This window comes from Mastigoproctus giganteus, chromosome 14 (genome assembly GCF_048544385.1).
Source record: "Mastigoproctus giganteus isolate SK-2022 chromosome 14, ASM4854438v1, whole genome shotgun sequence".
NCBI lineage: Eukaryota > Metazoa > Arthropoda > Arachnida > Uropygi > Thelyphonidae > Mastigoproctus > Mastigoproctus giganteus.
In genome coordinates, this window is record NC_143588.1 from 95317926 (window position 1) to 95335619 (window position 17694).

The 17694-nt window shown below is 38.0% G+C and overlaps 1 protein-coding gene across 1 annotated transcript in view; it reads right to left on the reverse strand.

Moving 5' to 3' along the window:
* LOC150075401 (cell adhesion molecule Dscam1-like) overlaps nt 1–17694 on the reverse strand; it is a 316461-nt gene that overhangs the window by 18881 nt on the left and 279886 nt on the right. Inside the window, exons 19-21 of the mRNA XM_090389299.1 lie at nt 15589–15774; nt 3417–3710; nt 3160–3327 (exon numbers count right to left, since the gene is read on the reverse strand). Coding sequence (XP_090245425.1) covers nt 3160–3327; nt 3417–3710; nt 15589–15774 — 648 coding nt within the window. The remainder of the gene's footprint in view (nt 1–3159; nt 3328–3416; nt 3711–15588; nt 15775–17694) is intronic.

The following is a 17694-nucleotide window of genomic DNA, read 5'->3' on the forward strand; positions in this document are numbered from 1 at the left end:
ATTTGTTTTATACACTTAAAAAAAAAAAAAAAAACCAATTAACTTCTATTATTCCATGGAGAAAGTCTTACTTTATTTATTTTTCTTGCATGTTCCAACAGTATTAACTGTTGATAAAGTGTTTCGGGTTTTTTTTTTTTTTCCCTTCACAAAAAAGATGCACATTCTTTGTCAGCAGTCAGGCTACATAATACTAGTCTAAATATTTATACCTGAATGTCAATATATCTCTTATATATGATTAAATCCCCAAAATTATTAGTATAAAATCAACATTGTGCTTAATTATTTAGACAAATGCGCAGAAATTAAAGATATTCCAAAACGAACGATCAACATACAGTTCTGAATTTTTCTATAAAAAAAGGTAAAGCGCAGAAGATAAGATGCGTTAAAAAATAAAATTGAAGAGGAAATAAAAGGATCAACTTACAAAATGCAATTGTCAGCCTAATTAAAAAAAAAAAAAAAAAAAAAGCTTGAGAGCTACATAGAATTTTGACCTGCGAACATATGAATTTTACAGAAACCAGAACTGGACGTAAGAAATCAGTCTTCTTCTGGTTCTATCAGTAACTATTTTTAATTTTAATTTATTTCGTGGTTATCATCGCACCATGTCTTGTCGAAATCGCGAAATATTGAAGGAATTTCGATTTCCATACAACTAAAGCTCTCAAACTTTTGAGCACAGTTGGCGAACACTGTTCGTCGTGCCCAAGCTACATAGTTTAAATAGTTTAAAAGTTTACATAGTTCAAAACAACTTAGTGCACGCGCATGAGGTTCTGTTTTAAATTACGTAAAACTGCTAAGTAAACTACGACACGTTAAAACTTGCTTCTGGAAAATCTATGGGGTGAAGGGGGGAATCATGCAGTGCAAAAGCAGAATGACTTCTTTTGATGAATTCGAACGCTCAGGATATCTATACGCAATAAAAATTGATGGAACTGTGATAAAAATTATTCGTGCCTTGTCTGCTGACTGACGAACAAAAGCAGAATGTGGTCACTGTGTCACGACCTTCAGAGAGGCCAAAAACATTAAAAAGGACTGAGAGAGAGAGAGAGAGAGAGAGAGAGAGAGAGAGAGAGAGAGAAGAGAGAGAGAGAGAGAGAGATGTGTGGTATTTGTATAATCAATCATTGTATTTTAACCAATCAGTTACATAAATATATACAGTGAAAGGAATGTTATAATGCTGATGCGACACCAACTTTGGAACTCTGTGTGTAAGGTCATAAGGGAACGTCTTTGAAAGTGATAGAATAACGACCAAATGGATGTAAGTAAAAAAAAAAAACACAGTCTGTAACTTTTTTTGATCATACTTCGATATCATATCAAAACTTATATATCATAAATTTTGAAAGCATTGTATAAATGGAGGAAAAGAGAGATAAAAATTTACTTATATGCAATATCGCAGTAAGAAATTATATGAATAAATATCTCTAAAATAATAAAAGTAGTTTAAAACCTGCATAACAGATGGCGCAATGTGACTAGCCGACTAAACAGCAATAGCAAGCAATGATCCAAGATGATGATTGTACCTTGCAGCATCGTTGTTCTCTCGTTTAAAGTTACTTTTCGATAAGAACTTATTCAAATATAATAAAATAATATCAAAAACACTGGCAAGAGATGATCCCCGAATTTTGGCATTTGGAAATTTGAGAAACAATTTCATAAAACCATGAGGTGAAAATTCAGCTGTCTTGACTCCAGAACTCATGGAAGATGCTAGTAATTGGCTACTGCAGAGTCTTCAGAGGCGATTGCGACACCTATCCTGCCAGTCTATGTGTCATATGAATCTTGCTACAGAGCAGCAGCATACAGAATAAAAGCCCTCGTGAGCACAGTTGGTATTATCACCCTCCTCCCCACAGTGGGTGGAAAAGACTCGAGTTCGAATCCCGTCAATAACGCTAGCTCTTCACACTGTGACTGAGTTAGTCGGTCTCATGAAAGAGTAGCATGGTTTTTTTCTCCTGGAAACTCGGGTTTTTTCGCTCAGCATATCGACTACAGAATACACGCAACTTACAGACATATTATATACTGTTCAGTATGGCCTAATTTGCTGACATGCTTAAAACCCTACATGTTCAACAACAACAAAAAAAACTTTACTCTTCCCACATCAATACTATCCACTTGATTAAAGAGCCAGATAAAGGAATTCGAGACATTGGAAAGGGTGCTAGATATTGTCTTTTACAGCGAGGAATCTCGATTTCAAAAATAAAAAGATCTGGAGCATCAAGCATCCACATTCGTTTCACGTGAGGTCTCTACATTGTCTTAAAATCGGTTTATGGCATGAAGCAGAAACTGTAAATTGCGAGAGTTATTTATAGATTTTTTAAGCTTTCTTCGATATGACTAGATGATTTAGAATGTCAGGAAAGTTACTTCCAGCATCGTGATCGCAGTTCGCAAGATTATTTTCTGTAGAGGAACATGATCTCGAGAACAATTCGCATTCACTTAAAGAACTTAAAAAGCGAACATTGCAAAACTTGTCAAAAACATTCCTATGCCACTTAACGCCATATTTCGCCTGTCATCCTTCCGTACTGTACGGTAAAGACCTGATTCTGCTTTTTCCCGAAACTTGCGTTTTTCGTGCAGTAAGCAGACAAACCAGCTACAGAATAGCTTACGCGCAATTTACAGACACAAAAATAAGCTGATGCCTCATGGCCTTAAGAACAAAAGAATAACATTTTAAGAACAAAAAATTCAGCAACTTTAGATGGATAAATTTACATAGGTGGTAAAGAATAAAAGTATATCAGATATTCAAACACACCATTTGAGGCAATTTTTTAGGAAATTTTGGCAATTGTTTTGTCCAAAAAAATGCCCAATGTTGTTCTGTTTTAATGTCTGATATATTTTTATTCTTTACCACGTATGTCAATTTATCCATCTAAAGTTAAAGTACCTTTGATTGGCACAAATTCTGGACACCCCAATCCAACTCAGTAAAGGTTTTGTACCCTTTACTGACATTATTTAATTTATGTCTTGTAAAAATTATTCACTGTACATGATTTGCATATATAATTTTCTTGTTTAATACTAAGTCAAGTGACAAAGAAATTATCCTGGATTGTGGCAGTATTACTACGCACATGTACAAACCTGTGTGGGTACTCTCCGAAGGACTTCGCTTCCTCATGATAAGGCAGACTAGCACAAGCACAGCGATTACCACTACCAAAGACAGAGACACTGGCAGGATGACCTCTAGTTCGAGGTAAAACGGAAGACTGTCGCCACTAACAAGTACGGTGTCAGGAGTCACGCCTTCTATAAGAGAGAAGTGGATGATTAGGGAGGGAGAGAGGAAATAAAATATAAAATGGAATTAATCAAGAAAATACCAGGTCGCTTATTACCTCTTATTAGTGGCGGCGTCATGAAAATGTATTCTGCTTCGGTCGATCCCGCTTCATTATGAGCCGTCACCTGCAATTGGTAGAGAGTGCCAGGAGATAGCCCTCCAATCCCAACCGACTGCTTCTCCGGAGAAACTCGATCTGCAAACATTGTCCAGGACTTCTGTCTTTGAGGCTTGTAATGGATTTCGTAGTGAGATATAGGGCATCCTCCGGTCTTCCAGGAATTCAACTGGATACGCACCGTTGAGGTATTAACGGATAGAAGAGTTTCTTTTTCTGGGGCTACTGGAGCTAGAAAATGCGAATGCCGTGCATAAATTGGTCAGTATTACTCAAAATTTTAAATAAAATTTCTCGGGAGAATGTTCTAGATAAGAATCATATACTTGATCACGATAACCACCCATCGATGTATTTTTATCAGGATATTGTTTTGAGCTTTGGAGAACAAACACTAAAAGATTACAAAATCGGAATTTTCAAAATGGATTCGACCATGTTAATGTATGATAAAAAAAAAAAACCTGGTGACATTTGTTTCCACTTTCGTGTCGTAAAAACTAACTTTATGATGGCCAGCGTGCTATAAAGAGGAACTTTACGATGGTTCGTATGTCACTATCACGTTATTTGAAGTGTTTGCGTTCTGGACCTGTTTGACGTCATAATCTTGGATTATCTTCTTTGCTGCTGAAGGGTATTAATGTACAACGCGCCAAGAATGTCGGAAATCAGTTTTAAAGATTTTTTCATCTTTTATTATTACCACCCAAACTGCCCATTTTGTGTTCCCGATCGTTTCTGTTTGAACGTTTAATATGCCCAGATAGATGCATATTACAATTATAGACTATCGCTACAGCTGGAGTGGAAATGATATAAAATTCTAATCTGGCTCCCAGTTGTGTGAAGAAATGGGTTACACGCAGTTCCGTGCACAATACTTCCTTCGTATATTTTACCCCCCCCACCTCCCCATCATCCACCAACGTAGTTCCAGGACTAAATCAGCAACTCTTCACTCTGTTTTTATCGGCAGAGCGCCGCATTAAACCAGGAAGTGTTTACGATATGCATTTGGGAGAGGCACGGCATTACACGTTGGCCCATGAAGCGATACAGAAGAAAGGCGTTAACGGCGAAGAGCGAAAGGATCTACGATGGAAAGATGAGATGCTAAGTGTGCAGAATCTAAATGACGAACTCTGAGCTCCACGCTCTCTCCTTCTCTCGGCATTCATTTCCTGTCTTGCCAGATTGGGAATTGATCAGGGGAGTCAGCAGTATGCACGCTGATCGCGTTGCTAACTTCATTTGGAAGCTACCGCAATCGCCGGCAACAGAACATGTGGGAATTCCAGTTTATCCTTCGCTACCTTTATCAGACTCTTGCAGCTGGTCATTTGCTACTGGCCGACACCACTACCTTTTGTTTTCAACTGCCGGTGAGTAAACACTGCGCGAGCTGTAACCGTAGATATATTCTACGCAGCTATCTTGGCCGAGCGAAGGGGAATGTCGTTTGCCGTTGGTTTTATAGCGGCACACTTGTGTTTTCATTTACAACGAACGACCAAAGCCCACTTGTCCAAAAGACACATTCGAAGAGAAATATCTGCTCTGTGAAGGAATTGGGATATCTCTTCGGGAACACGTTTATCGTTTTCGAGACGTGCCGAGCACTTGATGGGGACTATATCACCCGTCGTTGGGCAGCTTTAGATTCGTTGTGATACCATCAAAGGGAACGTAATCGTTTTAAATATATAAATTTATTTATAATTTAAAAGTTAATTTTTTAAAATTGTTTTAGACCGCTTCAGGAAATATTTGTTGGGATGCCCACACTTAGAACAATAACAGCATTAAAACAATCTTAAAAAAAGTTTAGGCATCGAAAACCATCACGGATTCGTAACTAAAGAAGAAGGAAATTTAAAAAAAAAAAATACTTTATGGTTCTATTTATAGTACTCCGGGCAACTTTTATTTAGGTAGCGCTCTTTTATTAATTCGCTTTTTTCTTTTGTTTTGACTTCCCTTACTGGTTTTGCGCAAATAATCTAATTCACGGGCTTTAATTAAATTATCTGTGCTATGTTTACAATAGCTTTCTCCCTTTTTTTGGTTTATTCATTTCAGATTACTCATTAACGTCCCGCCTTTATATATTGCACTTTGGGCATCGCAGTTACGTAAAGTGGTTTTGTCTCAAAGTAATAAAGTTCACATAAGTAAACATGCGCATAAGATTCGTGTTTATTAGTCCATTAATCTTTACATCATTGGCACTTAATCTTCTGAGAAAATGAGTGGGTATCGTGATCATTCCACCACACAGAACTGGATATATCCAAGAGGAACTCTGCGTAATTAGGCTTAACATGTAGAGTGGCTTTTTTATTATTTTTTTTTCTAACCTGTAATACCTTAATGTACGAAAATAGGGATGAACTGCAGTAAGTAGCAGCAGTTAAAGAAAGAAGCAAATAAGCGATAGCACCTGGGATGAAGAACATAATGGAATATCTCTGTATATTTTTGGCTCGTTGCCATCTCCCATACCAAGTTTCCTTTCTCTGCTCTCAACAATGTTATCTCACTGCCGGCAGCCTCCTATCACCAACCACAGATATATTACAATGGATTACTCGGGTATTAAGTGATATATGTTCAGATAATAAACGGTCTCTGTTAAGAACCAACTTCAGAAGTAAAACGAAAGGTAGAATGAACCTGGGGATTATCAAGTTCGTATAGAAAGTGGCGAATGTCCCGCAATAAATCAAGGAACGATGCAAGTAGCCCCAGATTTCAACAAGCTGCAATTCTTCTAAAAACAACTGATATAATAACGAATGTCCAAAAGGCTACGCATTCTAATTGACTTTTGCGAAGACCATACTTTCTAGTTTATCCTGTATAACGACATTCTGTTCTCTTTTACATTAATTTTTTAATGAAAGCTTATTCACATTCCATTTCTTTTCTCTAAATGACTTTTATTTATTTTGCAACTCTCTCTCACCACTTGGTAAGACCTGTAATCTTACGTCTTCCTTCCAACGAAGCGGCCGAGAATATCGAAAAGAGCAAATTGATTGCTTTTATCGAGAGAGAACTGAGCCGCTTTCAGTTGTCTCGATATATTCCCTCAAGACTATATGGGCAATACTTTTCCATTTGGAGTCAAGATAACAGATGGTGACTTTAGACATTGTTTGATTTTTGTTCCCGAAGGCATTTTAAAGAGCTATCATTTGAGTTATGCTTTGAGTGTGCGTCATTATGGAGCTCTTTTTCAAGAATATAAACTTTAAATCATAATTTGGGAGCTCGTAAAATCAAAGTGAATTTTTCACACTGGTTGTTAAGTACTGGTGATGAAAGGTTGGATCGTGGTCTGCAAGATTAACTGAGGCTTACTCCTGAAGCTCTTAAAGGATATGTAGTTTCATTGCGGTTTCATCTCCGGTATTTCTAAATTTAAGGTTGAAAAGAAAGAGTCCCAGAAATGATAATTTCCTTGAAGATTAACGGAAGGCAACCCTTGCTTCTTCGGTTATACATTTTTCTTTTTATTTTATGTAAATTAAGATAGAAAGAAAGTACAGTCTTTATACAATCACGGAAGTTCATCAATGAAGATGTTATTTTAAGTACTTGAAATCCGTTGATTGTCATGTTTTTCGTCGGTCAAGATCATTAATTTCATCGCGTTACACCTTAAAAAGATTAGTAAAATAGGAGCAGCCAGAGAAGTTCGTATTTGTCACTGGACCGAGCTCTGGTTCTCACCTGAACTTAAAGCTCTCTTCCACTAAAAAGCAGAGGTTGTATTATTGCCCATCGCATGAAATTAAGGTTTACCGCCATGCAAGAGAGAACTTTGTGAGAGCAAAGATTCAAGTCCATAAGCGAATATTTACAACCAGTTGTACCCGGCGTAAGATACGCCATCTTTCTGATTATGGCGTAAATAGTTTAATCTAGATTCTTCAATCTTCACTATTCTTGTTTAGCGGTGATATAATTCTACAGCAGTCACTTGTGGGATATATATATATATATATATATTTTTTTTTTATTAATTATTATTATTTATTTATTATTTTTTTTATCATTGTTTTATTCGGTTTTTTTTTTTTTTTTTTTTTTTTGGCTAGTGCAGCATAAGCCATAGGCTTTCTTGCACCATGCGGCCATTACTAATACTAATACTATATGCATATGTCTCTATTTGCAGTTGGTTCCCCGTCTTCTCCAACAAATATTGCAGCAACCTCCGTTTTGGATATAGGTACATTACATCGTCTCTTGTCTAAGTCCCGGTCTTCTATAAATGTTATGTGCACATTCATTGTTGGATTGGCCTGGGTTATTTGATGCATTTGTTTATATGACTCAGCAAATGGGTTAACTTGTCGCAGCACTCGTCCAACTGTTGCAGTACTTCGGCCATACACTCTTGGTTTGACTGTTTTTCAAGCTGTTTGTTGTTGCTTCAGCTAATAACAGAAGAATAGAAACCAATAAAGAAACAGAATTAAGCAATGTTCTTGCGGAGTGGGCTTCCAACACGTTCAATGACCTGGAATGGGACAAGATATAGCTGAAGTAAAAAGTAGCTTTTTCGCGGAAATAAAATGAGCACAACTCCTTCATTACTCTGACCAAGACTGATCTCACTCAGGACATCGTCTCCCAAGGCTACCGTGGAGCCCGATTGCTTCCCACTATTCATTCTCAACATCTGTAACCCCTACGTTATTGATCTACTCTTCCAAGCATATCACAAAATCCTGCAAGCCGCCAACGTACCGCCGTTGTGGAAACTTTACCTCACAAGGCCTGTGCCTAAAAAATGTCTATCCCAAGACTTCAAAGGATTACAGACGCATTTCAATTAGTTTCCACATCTGAGAAATATTAACTAATGTTAATAATAGTTATTAACAGCATTAGTATTCATACGCTACATCGGCCTAAAAAAAACTACTTGTGTGTTTCTCTCCCTCAATAGATAGGAACACTTCACACAATCCAGTCCACTCTTCCCTTGTTGTCTCACTTTATACCCCCCTGGCTGTAGCGTAATTCAGTAAAGCGAAATTTTCAACTGTATTGATTTTACTTCCTCCTCTTAGCCTCACAGACCTCAGTCAGATTCCCTCTAAGGTACCTAGTTGTCAGTCTCTATTCTCCACAAATTCTAAGTCTCTCCCATGCGCTAAAAAACTGTAAATCAATCAACCAACTTAAGTCTCTCCTCTTATAAGGCATCCATTTGGCTTGTTGTTGTCTATGGACCTTTAACACTGTTTTTTTTTTTTTAGTTTTTTTTTTTTTTTTTTAAGTCTGACTTTTGAACTTGCACATTGTTTTACAAATACCGGTATATACCCACAAATACCTTATATTGTAGAATTATAAGCGCCATATCACTACAAGAAATTAGCATTAGCATTAGTAGAGGCATTTGATGCAAGAAAGCAAGCTTATGCAGCATCAGCCAAAAAAATTAAAGTAAAATAAATAAATAAAAAATAACCACTTCCGCTTCACCCCTCTGTTCGTTCGAAATACCTGTCCAGCCGAGCCTTAAACTTATTTAGGCTATCAACTTCCACGACAAGGGATGGAAGTCTGTTCCACCTACCAACCACCCGCTGGCTAAAGGCAAATTTCCGCACATCTATCCTACATTTGTCTTTCCTCAATTTGAATTTATGCCCTCTCAGGTGATTATTCTGAGCAAGAGGAAGAATCCCATCAGCATTGAGCATGCTCAAACCATTCAAGGCTTTGTACACCTCTATCAGATCACCTCGCTGGTGCCTAGTCTCCAGACACTGTAATTCGCAAAACTTAAGCCTTTCTTCGTAAGAGTACCCCTTTGTTCCATTCACTAATCTTGTTGCCCTTCTCTGTACTCGTTCCAGCAGCTCTACATCCTTCTTGAAATGAGGTCTTCAGGCCTGTATACAGTACTCTAGGTGTGGCCTGACCATTGCCTTATACAAGGGAATAATCACCTCCTTATCCCGGCTAGAAAAATTCCTATATATCATTGACAATACACCATGAGCTACTCTTGCAGCCCGTCTGCACTGCTCAGAGAACTTCATATCTGCCTGCACAACCACCCCCAGGTCCCTTTCATTCTCTACTACTGTCAGTGTAGTACCACAGAGTTGATACGTTGCTCTGGGGTTGCTGTTTCCCATATGTAGTACTTTACATTTGTCAATGTTAAACTTCATTTGCCACCTCTCAGCCCATCTGCTCAACCTTTCCAGATCCTGTTGCAGCAGCATAGTGTCAGTAGTGTCCTTGACAACCCTGCCAACCTTCGTATCGTCTGCAAACTTGGACATTAAGCTTGATATACCATCATCAATATCATTTATAAATACAGAAAACAATAAAGGACCCAATACTGAACCCTGAGGGACTCCACTAATAACATTAGTCCACGATGAGCAGTGTCCATTGATTACCACTCTCTGTCTTCTCCCCCTCAACCACCCCTTTATCCATAGCAGCAATTTGCCTCCAATGCCACACTGCTCCAATTTGTGCAGCAGTCTTCCATGTGCAACAGTATCAAAAGCCTTTCTAAGATCCAAGTATATAATATCAAAGTTATTCCCTGCATCCAGTTCCTTTGTGACTGCATCATAGTATCCAATCAAATTGGTCAGGCAAGACTTCCCCTTAACAAAACCATGCTGTGTCTGAGCTGTAACTGAAGTCTTGTCTAGATGATCCTGCAGTGCTTCTTTAACCAGTGCCTCCATTAATTTTCCGGGAACAGAAGTTAAACTCACAGGTCTATAATTACTTGTGTCAGCCTTTATCCTCCTTTGTGAATTGGGGTCACATTTGCACATCTCCAGTCCATGGGTACCTCCCCTGAGTCCAAGGAAGCTCTCATAATTATGGCTAAGGGTTTGCTTACTTCCATTGCTGCCTCTTTTAATATAACTGGATAGATTCCATCCACCCCAGGTGCCTTTCTTGTGTTTATCTTCAACAATTTCTCCTCCACTTTACTCTCAGTTATTACAAATCATATACAGGACACTATGGGCTGTCCTTGCCCGTCACTCTATACTCCATGGAGAACTTCATAACTGTCTGGATCGTAATCCAAGAAATCCGTTACCATTTTTAATTCATCTCCTATCAATATATGAATTATTCGGGAGTTATTTTCCAAGGATGAAACCTTGCATTTATTCTTACAGGCTATCCAAGTCATCTGTAGGAGCACTGCCTGGCGCTAGCTATTAAGCTCTATTTTCCTCCCCCCTTAGTCTTCGTGTCATCTGTAGATTTTGACATCTTGATCTGCATTCTTTCGTCAATGTCATTTAAGACATTGACGAAATGTCATTTCGTCAATGTCATTTTAGTCCACTATGAGCAGTGTCCATTGATTACCACTCTCTGTCTTTTCCCACTCAACCATCCCTTTATCCATAGCAGCAATTTGCCTCCAATGTCACACTGCTCCAATTTGTGTAGCAGTCTTCCATGTGCAACAGTATCAAAAGCCTTTCTAAGATCCAAATATATAATATCAAGTTATTCCCTGCATCCAGTTCTTTTGTGACTACATCATAGTATCCGGTCAAATTGGTCAGGCAAGACTTTAACAAAACCATGCTGTGTCTGAGCTATAACTGAAGTGTTGTCTAGATGATCGTGCAGTGCTTCTTTAACTAGTGCCTCCATTAATTTTCCTGGAACAGAAGTTAAACTCACAAGTCTATAATTACTTGTGTCAGCATTTGATCCTCCTTTGTGAATTGGGTACCTCCCCTGAGTCCAAAGAAGCTCTCATAATTATGGCTAAGGGTTTGCTTACTTCCTTTGCTGCCTCCTTTAATATAACTGGATAGATCCCATCCACCCCCGGTGCCTTTTTTATGTTTATTCTCAACAATTTCTCATCCACTTTCCTCTCAGTTATAACAAAATCATCTAGCTCACTGCCAGAGTTTACTTCACCTCTGGCATTCCCCTTCCTGAATAACTCCTCATGTGTGAATGTAGATGCAAAATACTCGTTTAGTTTGTTAGCCACCTAAGCAGGATCCTCAACTGTTGAACCATCAATATCCAGTGGACCAATCTGATTCATCCCTTTCTTTCTACAGTTTACATAGGTAAAGAACTCTTTGCTGTTTTTCTTTGCATCCTTTGCCAAGGATTTCTCATAATCTGCCTTTGCCTGCCTAATCTCCTTTGTGACTTGGTTACAGACCAGCTTATATCTATCATAGGCTTCCATGTCACCCATTAATTTATATGTATCCCATGCATTTTTCTTCTCTGCCATATGTCTCATTAGTTTATCTGACATCCATTTAGGCCTAAACCTTGAACAATATTTCTTAGTTGGTATGTAAAGCCTAGTAGCTTCCAAGATACGTTCTTTGAATTCTATTCCCATTTTGAATTTGCTGTTGGTAACATCATCAGTTGGTCCCACTGTATGGAATTTAAATACTGTCTCAGACCATCGTAGTCGCCTTTACGAAAGCAAAAACCCTTCCCTTTACCCCTGATGGTAGTTACCTCTTTGAGTAAATCCCACATCAGCACACTGTGATCACTTCCACCTAGTGGTTCCTTTATCTGCAGATTCTTAATCTAGTTGCCTTCCGAACATGCTGATGTAGAAAACAATCATCCAATAAATCCACAAAAGCCTTGATAGTGTGTGAGTGACCAACCCACAAATTCCAGTCAATATCTGGGAAATTAAAATCCCCCATTATAAGACTCTCTGATGTACTGGCCCACTCCACTCTATTTCCCTGTACAGTTTCTTATTATACTCATTAGAGTCATTAGGCCTATAGCACACTCTTACTCTCAATTTCGATCTCCCAATGCTTATGTCACACCAAACTGACTCGACACTGCACTGTCCAGCTATGACGACTGGCTTCACTTCCTTGGATTTTATGTGTTTCTTAACTAATAGCATAACCCCTCCTCCCTTCCTGTCCTGTCTATCCTTTCTGTACACATTGTACTCCCCCAAATTCCAGTTCTGCATTCCTTTTATCTGTGTCTCTGATATCCCAACAATATCTGCCTTTGATGTTTTGAGCAATACCACAAATTCATCAAATTTATTTACCAAACTCCTAGCATTGGTGTACACGCAAGTATACATGCACCTGTTCCTATTCTTAGCTACCCTAACACAACCCATGTGTTTACTTGTATCGCAGTGACTCCCAGCAGTCTCTGAAATACCCTGCATCTTGTTTTCCAGGCTGCTGCTCATTCCAATAGAAGCAGTGCAAGAATCACTTTCACCTCTGCCAGCGACTACTGTTAATCTATTAGTCCGTTTATCCCCCCCCCCCAAGCTGGCAGTTTTCCAACCCGCCTAACACTGTCTCGATATCATCAGCAAATATTCTTGAACCCTTTCTATTTAAGTGTATCCCATCCCTGTAGAAGCAATCTCTCCTGTTAACAAGTACAGACCACGCTGTGAAAAATTCTAACCCTTGAGCCTTGCACATTCCCTCCAGGGCCGAATTGATCGACAAGGCTCTCATCATATGCTCCCTCCTATCGTGTCTGGGCAGAATTGCAGACACTTTCAAATTCAACCCTAATTGACGGCTTTTTTTCAACAGTGACCTGTACTTAATATACATTTATTAATAATTAATATTCATCTATATAATAATATACATCTATATTAATATACATTAATATTATAAATTAATATACATCTACAGTACAGTAAATGTAAAATTGGTTAATTTAATTTTTATTGTATTTTTTGTTTAATTCAGTATAAAAATTTCGTTTAAGAAAACTGGATATGACTGCTCTAGTTTTAAGGCATCCAGCACTTAACATCAAGGTTATAGAGGGTCGCGCAGAGCACCTGCTCAAGCAAGAATCCGTTAAATATCGCCAGGTATTTCGCACTGCTTTTACGATAAACGACTGAAAACGATCTCTTTGATAAACCAAAGTTGTATTTTTAATATCTAAAAGTTAGTGCGACTGATCTAGCAGATGGATAAAGCAGCAAAAAATGTCACGGAATTCCTCTTTAGCTACACGCCCGACGACAGTCTTCAGCGTAACAAAATGTAGATCACTTTAACCTTTCTCTATTAACTGAACGGGTCCCATAAGGTGGCAAGCAGTTTGTCATCATTTTGGCTTGCAGCGAGGCTATTCGGCTAACGTTCTTTCGTCTTGTGTGACTATCTTTCTGTTGCCAACTCAGTTCCTTACTGCTGCATAGTCATAGCTATTTCCTTACATAATTTATCATTTAATGATATAATGGAACTTTGGATTATAGAGGACAAATTCGAATAAACACGAACTATCAGAAATTCACACTTTATGAGTGCGACAAGTCGTACCAACAGACTGAACTCAGGAAGAATAATCGATACGTTCTAGAAATAATTTATTTCGGGAATATAATGGGAGAATTTGCGAAGTTAAAAACAAAACTAAAATATAACGAAGAAAATAAAGAAAAAGCGGAGAGGGCAGTCTTACGTTTATTTTGAGAAATAAAGATATGGTCGCTGTTCTAAACCGTGTGGAAAATGAATGGATGGGAGGAACCCTTGCGGGCTATTTTTTTTTTTTTTTTTTTTTTTTTTTACACTGTGGCTGAAGTAGTCTGTTTCGAATAAAGATTGTATACTATTCTCCCTCCTGGGAAACTTAGGTTTTTCACCCACCAAAACATGAAAACTGACCAAAGAATGCACACAATTTGTGGCCTTCGTTTCCTTTTCACAAAATTGAAAAACAACCAAATCTTGCACAGCGAATGGAAGCAGGTCCAGTTTTCCATAGAAAAAGTTCTTCAGAAAAATTTTATTTCAGTCGAACACACGTGCACAGAGTAAAATAAAATTTGTTTATATACTCCGGCACGACAACCAAGTCAGGAGAGTTTACAGTAAATCGTCAATACAAATATTTATCGTATTTAGTAGTCACGGGCTTGAACTCCGGTCCACTCAAGGAACGCGTGCTATGCATTCTCGCTCCTGACCACTGGGATACGTCAGACCGTAGTTGCAAAAAGAGCTTTTAATTCAAAAGCGTAATACATAAAAGGCCTACATTAAGTTAAATCCTTTTGGGCATACTTTCTTCTGACTTCCGGTGGGTTCTGGCCGGAATTTGCCTCTATTCATCCTGGAGATGTTCGGTAAAGTTCTGATCGTGCTCAGATCCGGCCAGTCTAATTTTTTGAGTGTCCGCAAAGCAGTCAGGTATAACAAGAAATTTTGTGCTGCACTGACAGGGCCCATTTCAATAATACAACCACAGTTAGGTAGTGCATAATTGCCCAAAACGTTCGAATAGGTAATGGACTTCGTGATTTAAGACACTGCCACCAAATACGGAGGATGCGGAAAGGTCAGGGAATGATCACCGCATATCCCAGAGCAATATGGCCTTAGTTGCTAATGCTCCTAAAAACCAAATAACAACAACAATACTGCTACCAACTGACCAAGTCTGAAATAGCCTAAACAGTTCCATACAGTCAGACCACCTTTACCAAACTTCATAGTTGGAAAGATCTACTCTTGACAGGAAGCGCTGTCCATTCCGTAGTGACGGATGTCAGTACGTCAACTGTATGAATCCTATGGCCTCCTTGGTTTTGTTCTGTGACGTTTTCCGACAGTCGTTAGGTATATTAGTCTTCCATCCTTTATTAACGTCCACCACAATAGATTTTGAGAGGTTTAGATGAGTTGCAGTTTGGTACAAAAAGATTACTGATATGGCTTCCATCCACCATTATACTTTGACAATTTGTAAGTTCGGATCCATGACCGATATTGGCTAATGTGCTGCTCTGTACAGGCAGACCCACGAGATATCCACGCACGGGAAAGTTCTGGCACAGTTCACAATAGTCGTGAAGGAGTGTCCACGTTGTGAAATAAGCCCATAAAAATTCTTCGTATCATTTACGGGATTTGAACCTTTTCCGCTCTCTATGATATTCAAGTTTCGAAGAGTAAACCTATATTTTCAACCTTGATTCTCATTAAATACCTAATAGAGAAATACGTGGATATATTACTCTAAAAATGACACAGAAAGTGAGAATAAGAAGCGATACATGCACACTCACCTCTTCCACTGGTACGGCTGAACACGATATCACTGGACTCTCCTGTTCCTATGGCGTTAAAAGGAGTAATGTACACCTCATAACGTTGTCCGCATTGTAGTTCGTTGAGGATATAAGTGTCCTGCTCCCCACTCACTTCCATTTCCTTCCAAGAGCCGTATTCTCGCTTGTAATGAATAATGAATCCTACAATATGCAGAATGAGCGTACCTTAGGGAGGATACGTAAAACAACTATATAAAGTTTAAACTATACAAACATGGAAGTATCTGTGCACTGCATTTTTAGAAATATACACTATCGCCGAAAAGTTTGTAATCACGTTTCACTTTTATTAAATTTTCTAAGTTTTTATTAAAATAGGACCAACTTTTTTACCAATGTTTATTAAAATATTTTCTATTATGTATAAAAATCACAAAACTGAAATAATATTTAAGAAATTTCTGGAATATTCGAAAATATTCAGAAAGGTGTAGAAGACTGCTGAATGTGGTAAAACGTTGTAGATAATTCTAGCATATTCTAGAAAGTGGGAATATTGTTTTTATGTTACAGAAGATAGTAAATGATTCTAGAGTGTTTTTGAGTAATATAAATTGAGGAGTAAGAGTTGTAACTTATAAGATCAAACATCCGTTATTCAGAAAAAGTGTTTGTTTGGTGTAAGTTTTGTGTTTCGTGATAAACATGGCAAGAAATAAGGAACTGATTGTTGAAAAAGGAAGTGCTATTATAACTCTATATAAAGAAAGCTATTCCATGAGAAGTACTGGCAAAAAACTTCATGTAAGGGAGTGCAAACTACCAGTCGACGATTCAAGCAGATTGGTAGTTTAAAGGACAGACCATTATTAGGATGACTGCATGTAACAACCGAAGAACAAGATAAGACGATAACACTGATTTCTAAATGCATTGACCACTTACACCAGAGCTGATTCAATAGAACAGAGAAACTCCCGTGTTGACATCCACTGTAGAACAAGCTGAACTTCATGGTCGTGTAGCGATCCGAAAATCTTATTAAAACCAGAAAATCGAAAGAAACGATTGGCTTGGACCGAGAGCCACCAGCATTGGACGATTGAAGAGTGGAAAATTTACTGTGGACGGATGAATCCAAATTTTGAAATTTTTGGATCCAAGCTTAGAGTTTGTGACACGATCAATGGAAGGAAAATGGTGCCACATTGTTTAATGCCTTACAGTAAGCACGGTGGTGGTTCCATGATCTGAGATTGCTTCTGTTATTCTGGAATGAATGACATTGCCAGAATTGAAGGAATTTTAAATAAAGAAGGCTATAAACACATTCTTGAACGTAATGCAATATCCTCTAGACTTCGACTTTGTGGAATAAATTTTATATTAAAACGAGACAATGACTCGACGCATATCTCTAAGCTTTGCAGGGACTTTTTGGCAACTAAACAGGAGGGGATATTGCAAATTATGGTGTGGTCACCCCAATCGCCTGACTTAAACCCAATATAGCTTTTATGGAATCACCTAGATCTTCGCGTCCGTGAAGTCTGCCCATCTTCATAAAATTTATGGGAAACCTTGCAGATCGCTTGGAATAATATTAGTGAAGATACTATCATGTAAAACCCCTAGCATTGATGCTGTTATGGGTATTACATCAGTCCTCCATATAAAACCTAATTTATATTTCTGTTCGTTGGTTGCAATAAACATATATTATACATATATTATAAAACTGATCGCCAGATTGCTATGTCAGTGTAAGGCAGTGATAAAATCTCGTGAAAGATATTTTGATGAAAAATCAGTATAGTTGTTAATATTAATCATTTCAATATATTTTGCTGTAAAATTTTTTCAGTACTTAAAAATCTTAAAATACTTTGTAGTGCGCTGTTTTATATTAAACCTTACATTGTCATAGCTATTAACGAAAACTATTGTCATTCGCTGTGATTCCAAACTTTTAGGCGAGAGTGTATTTCATACACCGTTCACAAAACAGTTTTTCAATAGTCTGTTACTACACTGGTGTGCAAAACTTAAGGACCAACACTATTTCTAAAGGTTACAACCACAAAACGTTTACTTAAGGTACTCTTTACTGATGAGAGTATT